Here is an 11,486-nt window from a genome sequence, read left to right on the forward strand (position 1 = left end):
ATGGAAGGTGTAACTCAGGTGCATGGAGCATCGGTGCTGGAGCAACATCATCTCAGCCGAGTGGTTGCGCCCATTCACCGTGAGAACGAGGAGGCACCAAGCCGGAGTATGCGGAGTGTAGCGCCGGCGACTGGGTCCTCCGCCCTGGATGCCAGCGAAGCAGAGGGACCCTGGAGCGCGGAGCGGAAAAACGACGCGGCGGCAATGTCACCTGTGTGGAGCCGTGTGGTAAGAGAGGGTCGCCGTCTGAAACCTGCCACTGAATTACAGCCTGGAGCTCGTCTACATCCTCCAAGAAAGAAGAAGACTCCTGGTATTGTTGGAACTGGTGCTGGGGGAAACATACAAACTATAACGACTAAACTGGTGAGTGTGTTCACTACAAAATGTTCGCCCGATTTGGACTCCGAGGCTCTGGCAAGGTATCTAAGGGAAAAACTGTGCCGCGATGTAACCTGTCAAAAGATAGACACGGCTTCAAGTCGGTTTAGCTCCTTTAAAAATACCGCCGAGTGCAATGACGTAGGCGAAATGTATGAACCACAGCTTTGGCCTGAAGGGACTTTTGTACGGCGTTTCTATGAAGCCCGCAAGGCTGCGGCTGTGGGGTCACTGGGGGTAAAAACACGTGTTGCTGTAAGGGACATGCTTGAGGTTGGGACATCTGCTGCCATGCAGTTATGATTGTGAAAACATGAGTATTAGAGTTGTGTCCTATAACTCGCGGGGCTTGCGCCTAGGACAGTCCGCCGGGGACAAAGCGCGACGCATTGTTATTGACACTTTAATGGAGAGTGCTGATATATTGTGTATACAGGAGACTTTTTTAGCCAAACAAGACCTGATTAAACTTAATTCTATCAATACAGACTTTCATGGGGCAGGAGAATCCACAACAGATCTAAGCCAGAGAATAGTGCGTGGCAGAATACCGGGTGGGGTCGCCATTCTGTGGCATAAAAAGTATGATCCCCTGATCAGTGTGATTAGGCTAGAGGTGGATAGCAATTAAAGTTGTACATAATAAGACTGTTTTTGTCATTTTAAATGTTTACACCCCTTATGAAAGTAACCAAAACGAGGATGAATACCTTCATAGGCTCGCTTTTATTCGTTCTTTTGTCAAAGAAAGTGCATATACAAATATATTTATTTTGGGGGATATGAACGCTGATATTTCAGATAATAACTCCCTGTTTGGTCAACACCGAATGCAATTTTGTCAAGATAATAAGTTGGTTCTTTCCAGCAAAGTGCTCTTGTATGGATGTATGGTGGGAGAAAGTCTCATTAATCATCTCATCTACGCTGACGACTTGGTGGTCCTGTCACCTTATAGTGCTGGCTTACAGCAATTGCTCAGTGTGCTCAAGGTATGGGGTGCACTATGATATCGAGTTCAACTCCAAAAAGAGTGTTATCATGATAGCAAAAACCAGGGAGGATCAGAAGCTACATTTTCCTTCATTCTTTTTGGGAGACCAGGAGCTAAATGTGGTTCAGAAATACAGGTATTTGGGTCATATCATCAGGAACGACCTCAGTGATGATGACGATGTGCAGCGGCAGTGTTGCAAACTGTATGCACAAGCCAACATGCTGGCACGTAAATTTCACATGTGTACAGAAGACGTTAAAACTGCTCTGTTTCGAGCCTACTGTACTCCTCTGTATACAGACCACCTGTGGTGCAGTTATAGTAAAGGGAAAATGAAAAAGATGCAGGTGGCTTTCAATGATGCCTTCAGGATCCTGCTCAAGCTTCCGAGATGGACAAGTGCAAGTCAGATGTTTGTGAGCCGGAATGTTCCCACTTTTCATGCTGTTTTGAGGAATTTTATGTATAAATTTAAATGTCGACTAAATGTCTCAGAGAATGTAGTTATAAAAGCCTTGGCTGACCCAGCACTGAGTGATACCAGGTATTCGTCTTGTTTCTGGAAGCAATGGAACAAATGTTTGTATGTTTTATAATCCCGAGTGATTTTTTTGGCTGCAATGGCTGGACCGGTGTCCTCGTATTGTATTTTATATGTTGTTGTTGTATTTGTGTTTGTTGTTATGGACCCATGAGTCTGGAATAAAGATAATTGACACCGTCTTCGCGACGAGAAGCTTGGGTTCGGGGGAACCTGCCCGTCCTGCCGGGACGTTGCAGCTGGTTACACGATGGACGTGTCGTGTGCCTAGCAGCCCTTTCCGTGGAGGACGTAGATGACATCTACCTATTCGGAACTATGATTACAGGATTTCTGCTGTTTGGATTTGGCGTTGCCCTGGTTTATCGGAAAATTAAGGAAACGGTGACAGCTGTTAAAGCCCCCTATGGCTGCCCGACGAAATTGGATCGATTTGAAATCCTATTGGGAAATGGGAGGAAAGTGGTGGAATAGTAGGTGCGCAAATTGGATGTAGCTGCTGGAAGACCAAACAATCCCAATCTTATCTGCTTTCGGCTCCCTCAACCAGAACGGGCCTTGGCCAAGGCCGTTACTGGAACAACAACTCCCCTGAAGATCGCTGAAGTGAGAACCTCTCTCATTCCCTTCCTCCTATCCACAGACACCTGTGGTTGTTGTATCCCCAGGACATTTCAAGGCTATCTCCATGGCAACGACCATCTTGCAGACTGAGAACTCTGTCTGTTGTGGCCTGGGGGAGGACGACTTACCGGGCCAATCACTCACGAACTCTACACACACACTACACTCTACACACACACTGATATGCATTCACTACCTCACCCCATCCCACGCCTTCGCCTGCTTTATGCCCCCAGTGTGGTCTACTGGCGCCTAACGGGCTGCCAGATGGCTGGCTGCCTGTCACGCTGGTTACCCTCTGCCCCCCTACGGCTGAGCTTGACCACCCAGTCTTTGGTTTACCTCCCCTCCCCCCTTCCTCACATTGCATGTCTTGTTTAGATGTATGTGCTTTTGTGCTGAGGTGTTTTTTCTGCTCCCACACTGTACCCCTCTAGGGGCATATTCTGGGGGTTGTTTTTTTATTTTCTCCTCTCTTCCCTCATGTTATGCTGTAATCTTCCTGGATCTGCCTGTAATTTCCCGCTTGCGGGATCAATAAAGTATACATCTATCTATCTATCTATCTATCTATATATACAGGACTGTCTCAGAAAATTAGAATATTGTGATAAAGTTCTTTATTTTCTGTAATGCAATTAAAAAAACAAAAATGTCATGCATTCTGGATTCATTGCAAATCAACTGAAATATTGCAAGCCTTTTATTCTTTTAATATTGCTGATTATGGCTTACAGCTTAAGAAAACTCTAAAATCCTATCTCATAAAATTTGAATATTTCCTCAGACCAAGTAAAAAAAAGATTTATAACAGCAAAACAAAATCAAACATTTGAAAATGTGTTTCCAGGTGTTTCGAGTTAATTAGACGATTCAAGTGATTTGTTTAATACCCTACTAGTATACTTTTTCATGATATTCTAATATTTAGAGATAGGATATTTGAGTTTTCTTAAGCTGTAAGCCATAATCAGCAATATTAAAAGAATAAAAGGCTTGCAATATTTCAGTTGATTTGTAATGAATCCAGAATGCATGACATTTTTGTTTTTTTAAATTGCATTACAGAAAATAAAGAACTTTATCACAATATTCTAATTTTCTGAGACAGTCCTGTATATACCTACGGATGGAATATGACTTTTTTACTTAATCCACCATGTGTGCTGCACCTACGATGGTTTATCAGGGTTGCTTTATGACTGAAGTCACAGATGCCTCTACCCACGACCAATCCACGCTCTACCACACAGAGAAGAAGAGAACCTTGACAGGGAAAACAGATCGATGATAAGCCAGCGTGTAACAGTATGTATGCTTTGGAGTAAATGAGCTGAAAAAAGCCACAATACGAGTCTACTCATTTCATAATTCAATACAGCAAAAATACAACACACACTCTACCATCCCCACAAATGTCCTTCCAACATGTGGACCTGTTCATCAACAGCTCCTTCACCACTTCAAATCTGGTTTTAGAAGAATCCAAACCAGATCATATTTTCCGATTAAAAGTTTGTTTAAAAAACATCAGGCCCTTTTTCAAAACCACATACATTACAGCTTGCAAATTGTCAATAGAAAAAACACCATTTCAAATATAGGTATTATTATCATTAAGAATACAGAATACAACTCTGGATGGAAAAACTTGAGAATGACCCACCTCCAACTGACATGGGAATACCCCCCACTGAAAACCTACCCCCTGGCCAAGAAGCATCATGGGCTCAATGGAAAACACTCAACCGCCTTAGAACAAGAACGGGACGATCCAAAGATGCTCTGGCCAGATGGGGCTACAAGACTGGCCCAACCACCTATGAATGTGGACAAGCAGACCATACAATGGAGCACTGCCTTGTCTGCCCTCTACTACCTAACCCTTGCAGCCCAAAAGACCTTGCAGTATTCAACAAAAACGCAAAGGAATGTGTAAAGAAATGGGAAACTGCCATATAACTATCACGCTTCAGTGAAACGAAAAGAAGAAGATTATCATTAATATACCACAGAAATATAAGGGCCGCTTTAATTAACTGTCACAGTTTCGTTAAATATTCAACCTGTTAAGAGGGATGACTTACGTTATCATTTGTCTTATGAGAGAGCATTCGTTGTCAGCACTAACTACTCTTTCAGATACATTCCAGTGTTTGCTCTTTCCAATGTGTAGTCGGTGGCATCAACAGTGTCGAGAAAGAAGACATGCAGCATGTGATGAACACAGCATGCGAGCTGTAGGCTACTACACAACCTGGGAATACTTGATTACACTCCTATCAGCACGTTGGGAACCAACCTACCTTGAAGTCCACGGTGGTCGTAAAAGGGTTTGCAGTGCTTCACATGAAATGGGAAGAACAGCTGGAACAGAGGGGAAAGTTCGCATCAGCACACAGACGATGAAGCTGAACGCAGTGATTAAAACTCTTCTGATGCTCCGCCTCCCAGTGACCTGCACACATAGTTTGTAAGTGAATCACAGAACTCCAGGTAACAAGAGTGATCTTGCCATGAAACACCATGCGTGTGTTTATTGCTCTTGTTGTGGTTACCCTGGTCACGTTCTGGGTGCCACGTTTGTAATGCTTCAGGACACCACTGTCATAATCTGATGGATGTCTTTAATTACTGCGGCCTCCACAGCTGTAACACACACATGTAATGATGTTTTTTTTCAACAATGCTTTCTGATAGAAAGACAAACGGCGGCGGCTCTTTAGCCAGATAAAGCATCGGAAAGTAAACACATACCACACAATACTTAAGAAGTCATTCATCCTCATTCCTGAATGACTGCTACTTATTACTGGCAAACGCAGCCTACATCCTAAACACGTTGGACAATATAACTATAATACAGTTGTTGGTGTTGTTGTTTTTGTGACAAAATGTAAAACATTTTTTTTAAAGACCATAAATGTCCACAGAAAGCACAGTGAAAATCAGTTTCGGGCCTTTTTATTCACAGAACAGACAGAACAACCACAACGGTAGGAACAACTCTGGGGGAAAGGAGTGAGTGACCATCACTCACCTCTGGAATGGAGCAGCCCCCGATGTCAAAAACATTTGAATGACAGACAATAATGTCGTCAGCCTAAAGCCATGGTCTGCTGAGCTGTGCATATTTACTAGAGCCCAACAGAATGTTTTTATAACATAATATATTTGACCCTAAATTGTAAATAAGTACATGTGGGGAAACGGCCCACCCCACGAAACACGACTGTGTCCATCCATTAGAAACAAAGTGTTCACATTGAACCTTTAACGTTTTCTACATTAATTCACCTGAGAGGAAAGTGAAAGCTTTCCTCTCAGGTGGAGAGGATCTGCTGGTGGTGAGGACGGAAGTAAAGTCACATGCCATGCGTAACGCAGGACGTGGGAAAGGACTGTAAAGTTAATCCCTGTGCTAAAAAAACAAACACCCCCGGAACCGATGGAATAGTGAGAGTTACCACTGCGTCTGAAGGGGGGAATAAATCAGACAAATTAACCATCTGAGCAGCAATGAAGACCCGCGAGAAGAAGTCCCTGTTCACTTCTGGCTTGCGGTGAATATCGATGAAGAATGACCGATGGTAAGTCGTTCTGCGTACTGCGTGGTGGAGGTGAACTCAGGTGACGCACGGCAATTAACTTTACGTTAAACACACCAAATTATAGCCGAATTAAAAGTTGAAGTCGGGAGAGTGTGTAGCGGAGTTGAAGAAGGACACCTGCAAAGTCCGCGCCAACAGCAGCCGACTGCCCGTGTTCTCTCGACTCACCGTGAGCCGACATCTCCCACCTGCTCCTCCGCGGAGCGACGAGCTGGTGACTGGATGTTGAGACTTCCTACCCGGGAATAACTTCCGATCTGACGGTCAGAAGGAAACTGAAAGTTTGATGAGGATTTACGGGAGCTGGCTGCTGGTTTACAGGAATTACAGACTCGGGTGGGACGGTTTTAAAATCAACGTAGCCTAATGTCGCCGATTATTAACAGGTTACATTCAGTGATCAGTTATTAACATGTACAAAATATTTGTTTCAATACTGCAGCACGTTATGCATTGAACGTTTAACTTTGGTGAAAAGTAATAATAAAAAATAAAAAAAAGTGTGAGAAAAAAAATCATGATAAATAAGAGCGTTTTAGTATTTTAATCGGCTGTCATATTTTGGAATTTGATGTACTCATGTGTGTGTATGACACAGTAGGCTATGATCCTGTGGTTGGTCACGGTGTGGCTACTTCTAATATATATATATTTATATATATATATATATATATATATATACACACACACACATTGTAGGGCAGAGATGCTCACAAGTCATTTGTTTTCCAAGTCAAAGTCTCCAATTTTAGAGGGACACGTCCATGTCACATGCCTGCCATCCGTGCTGCTAATTATATAGAATCATTATTGGAATAATAATGAATATACTTCAAATAGTACTGAATTCCTATTTAAACACAACTTAAATATATTCGGTACAAAAATAAGCTATTCCAAAATAACACCTTAAGTGTACTTGTGAGAAGTAGGGCTCCATGTATACTCAAGTATGCTCAAATTAAATCTACTTAGCATATTTATGTTTCACCTGGGTCCTTTATATATTAGAATACAGTATTAATATTAGTCGTGTCACCTTACTGAAGTTATAATTTCTGATACCATGATGGAAAATCTAAAAGACGTTGACAACATTTTAATTAAATGTTGATAATCATAAAGTTAATTTAACCTTGAGCTCTTGGAGACCAACATTAAGAAGCTTGCTATAGATATGAAGAACATTGTGCTCCTGGGGTAGTGCAGACACTGATGTATTGATGCAATGAAGTATGATTGTTCACGAGACCCAAATCAATGGACACTGCTCTGATGGAGAGTAGGTGTCTGTGTGACCACAGCAGAAAGCTCCTGGCTATTTCCAGCTGCCAGGCTTAGCGTACGCTGCCCTGGTGGTTGACGACACTGCCGCTGTCATGTCTGTTTGTAGGCTGAAGAAAAAGATGCTTCAGCACTTTCAGTACTGTGGACAGCTCCGGACAGTTTAGTCAGAGGGTCGGACGACTTCCCCATTTTCCACCCACATCTTGAGACTGCTGTCGTGGTGGCTGTATTTATGGATAGCACTCAGAGCTGTGCCCCATAAGCCGGTGTGCGCATGTCTGTGGAGCATCTGTTGATAGTGTATGACCAGCTGGTAGTCTCCTCCGCCCCTTGTGTGGATCAGATGCTCGTTCCCTCCAAAGGGCCGGTTCTGACCATAGTGCCGAAATCGCAAGACAGCGTCAAAGTTCAGGTTCATGTGTCCAAACCGTGGCGCTCTGGAGGAGTGGTCCAAACAGCTCATCGGAGAATACGTGATCATCCAGCGACTCCTGACGATGTGGAGCCTGATGTGGAGCTGCATCATCATTTGTCATGCCATGGTTCTGGACACCGCCACTGTGGCGGCAAGGTCACGTTACATGATCTTGAAAGGTCCTTGACTACGAATAAAAAAATAGAGCAATTTATCTTAAGCTGGTATAGGTCAATATTCTGTAATAAATGAGATACCTCTCAGCAATATTGATTCAGACTGCTTTGAGCATCAACCAATTTGGGGCAGAAACAAAACTGTGCAAACATGAATGGATGTTTAAGGCCAAGTGTTGTTGCAGTTCCTCCCATGAACAGTGTTTAACTACTACATGCAAACACGTTTTGGATGAGTTGACTGACGTCTACGTTTTCCTCTCTCCCCGCATCTCTCTCACTATAAACTCTCAGCCTCTTCTCTGCATCAGTCTCCTTGCTCTTCTGCTTCTTCCTCTATCCCTGTCCTGTTACAGCAAAAGGCCTCACCAAGAAGTTCGAGACGATTACCGCGTAATCGTTCAAATTGATATCAGCAACGCAGTAAGAAACCAATTCTTTTTATTTGATATATGTATTTTACGATGTTGTACACAAGGGCAATACAGGTGTACTGTCCTACAGAAGAAGCATTACAGGCACGAAATGACATCTTAACAGATCATCACAGTCTTTGAGCACAGAATCAATCGGCTGTTTAGTATGTTGACCGTCTACAAACCAACTTTATTCCTTATATGCCTGGCTGCACATTTCCAGCCATATTATATCAAGGATCTCTCTCACGGAATATAATATGTAATCAGTAAGGAGAAGATGGACAACGTGTAAAGAGAAGCAGACAAGTTAGAGCAGCACTTCAGAAGGGATGTGACACTGGAGATGTGGGTCGTGGGAAAGCATCTGCAACCTAATATTAGTTATTAGATGACACAGATTAAAGATTAGGAAATGTGCAGCCATGCAAATAAAGAATAATGCCGGGTTGAACACGTTTCGGCAGGAAAAAGAGACACTTACAGACAATTTCCAATATTCGTCAGACAGCCAGCTCACACTTCCCGTCAGTAACCGAATCTGTGTTCTTTGGAAATCGGTCATTTGAGAAGAGTGCTTTTGCTTAGAGGTCACAATGGGAATATTTGACATCATCAGGAGGACTCAGTCTAAAATAAGTTTACTTTGTATTTTTTATCTTTGTTTGTGTTCACTTTTAAACTGTTTGCTGGAAGGAGAACCCTTTGCGATGGGTGCAGCATGCTTAAGCCTACATTTTAAAAAGAGTTTTAAATAATATAAAAATAACCTAAAAACATGATTAGAAAGCAGTAAAGTATTTCGTATACAGAATTAACAAAAGTGTAGACTTGAAACTAGCAGCATCCTTCTATAAAATGTTTCTTCTGCATTGCTAATATGTACCCCTTTAATGCTTTCATCATTCAAGAATAGAAATATCGCAGCCTTGCTGCATAACTCATCCTGCCCAGTCCTGAAACAAAAGCAACATAACTGCATTTCAAACAACATGGTGAGTAATAACTATTCTGTCTAGCCTGTTCCGTTCTGGCTATGTAATTTATTAATGCTTGAAATAGTCAAAAAGTTACACTGGTGACCATAAAATGTGACTGACATTCAAGTAAAATTACATTAACGACCAGACCACCAGAAACCCCAAATATGACTCATTCAACACTTTTGTAAAAAACGATTTAAACACTTTTGTCAAAATTCTTTGATAAAAGCAGAGTACCCACAAACCATTCGGCCGACTGCATGAAGAACTGAAGGGGTACAGTGTGACCCAGACACCGACTAAATACCTCTATCCAGCAGGTTGTCGTGAGCACCTTGCACCTCCTAACCTGCAAAATGAAGAGTTTGAACATATCCCAGACAGATGGACTGACCACGTCCGTCCTAAACTCGATACGTTGCCCTTGTCTTCGGAAACCCGTAAGTCTTGGCACATTTTATTGTTGAAAATGTAAATGTTCATAATACATGTTGCCTTTGGAAGGGGCAGCTGCAAGGTGACTGTGGTGCAGTTAGGATCAGCTGTGGAGGTGTGTGGGGGCGTGGCTCAGGGAACAGGTGCCGGGAAAAAGCCTAATTGGCCTCAGGTGTGGGGAATCAGGTTAATTGTCTCTCTGCTATATAAGATGCAGGGGAGATGGAGAGACGAGGCCGGCAGAGCAGAGCTACAACTAAAGTATCTCACCAAAACCACATGATACGTGTCTTCATTCCTTCCATGTGCTTCTTTAATTCAGGGGGCCCCATGTTGGGCTCCAGTGTAACAGGTCTCGCTACTTTCCCCAGGTTTTCCACCCCCCATTACCAAGGAATGAAGACACGTCGTGTGACGTTTGGCAAGATACTTTATTTGTAGCTCTGCTCTGCCGGCCTTATTTGGGGCATATTAGGATGCAATTACCCCATCTACTGTAGACGGAGAATAGTATTCTGCGATTAGTCAGGGGTGTCCACGGTCAGGCTTTAATTTGTCTGAGACAGACTGTGGATATGGGATAAATAACCATCAATAAGACGAGTATTGCAGTGATAGAGAATACCACGTTCTGATACAGCGTTATATGATGATGATGACATCATAGAACTAAACTCAGCTCATTATAAAGACTCAACGCTAATTAGCACATTGTGTTTGTGTGTTGAATTCTATTGACTAGACCAAAGAGCCCAACGTGAAGTCAAAGAGGAGGAGAGCAACGAAACAAAGAAGAAACAAGCAGAAAATAAGGAGGAGGGAAACTAAAAAACTTTGCAGAGCCGAGGCAATCCTGTCTTCCATGACCAATTGCTACCAGATGCTGAACACGATACTGATCGACAACTGAGAGCAAACTCAAGTTCATTGTGAAGCAGAGAACTTCCTGCCCGTTCTTCTGTCCTCATGCTGCTTCATTGGATTGTGCGAGGACGCTTCTGCTTCATTTAAGCTATATATCCGTTCAAGTGCCAGTGTGTCTGTGTTGCAACTGTTTGGGATGTTTGTGACGACTGACTGTGTGCAGAGGAATGTCGGGCTGGTAACTGCAGACTCGACAAAAATGGTGGACGATGGACGTTACCAAATAAGCTCTTAAAAAGTAAATTATACAAATGTAAGCTACAAACATGCAGCTGAAAGTATTTTTGCATATGCTATGACATTTACTTGCACTTAATAGCCATGACGGCTCAAGCATGAGCGGGAAATATTAATGGTTCTCAAATAGTTTTACTTTCACTTTGGAATAGAATAACGAGCCGTGGCACATCTGTTATTTCTCTTTTGTCTGGGGAGTTGTTCTCGGCTGGATGTCAAGTCATTGGTACTCTGGTTGAAATGAGCTCAGTGTGATTGATGTGTTAAAAGCACATCCTGCCACAGATGGCTGAGTTCAGCTCACCCACACTGGTCTGGGATTCAGCTAAAAGCTTTCCTGTCAAATTCACTCAGTGCTTTGATTAATGGTGCCTGCCTGCTTAACTTTAATCAGGATTGTGCTGTAGTTTGGGAGCCAAATGTGGTGTTTTATATCATTTTTTAATAAACTGTTTGTTT

At 42.7% G+C, this 11,486-nt stretch overlaps 1 protein-coding gene across 1 annotated transcript; it reads left to right on the plus strand.

Annotated features, from left to right (window-relative positions):
* On the plus strand, positions 1 to 11,470 carry LOC130206652 (uncharacterized). The gene is made up of 6 exons (XM_056434707.1): positions 1 to 228; positions 7,785 to 8,012; positions 8,327 to 8,455; positions 9,360 to 9,443; positions 9,752 to 9,871; positions 10,609 to 11,470. Exons 1-6 carry the CDS (start codon positions 1 to 3, stop codon positions 10,774 to 10,776), a joined length of 957 nt encoding a protein of 318 aa, XP_056290682.1. The 3' UTR covers positions 10,777 to 11,470.
* Positions 11,471 to 11,486: the final 16 nt, after the last annotated feature.

Source organism: Pseudoliparis swirei, chromosome 16 (assembly GCF_029220125.1).
Source record: "Pseudoliparis swirei isolate HS2019 ecotype Mariana Trench chromosome 16, NWPU_hadal_v1, whole genome shotgun sequence".
Lineage (NCBI taxonomy): Eukaryota > Metazoa > Chordata > Actinopteri > Perciformes > Liparidae > Pseudoliparis > Pseudoliparis swirei.

What these genes read in the sequence shown, in the direction of transcription:
- LOC130206652 (XM_056434707.1), top strand. Translation starts at nt 1, where the DNA reads ATGGAAGGTGTAACTCAGGTGCATGGAGCATCGGTGCTGGAGCAACAT. An exon ending in CACCTGTGTGGAGCCGTGTG is followed by an intron (nt 229 to 7,784) that starts GTAAGAGAGGGT and finishes TGTGTGGATCAG; the next exon opens with ATGCTCGTTCCCTCCAAAGG. An exon ending in AAATTGATATCAGCAACGCA is followed by an intron (nt 8,456 to 9,359) that starts GTAAGAAACCAA and finishes TCATCATTCAAG; the next exon opens with AATAGAAATATCGCAGCCTT.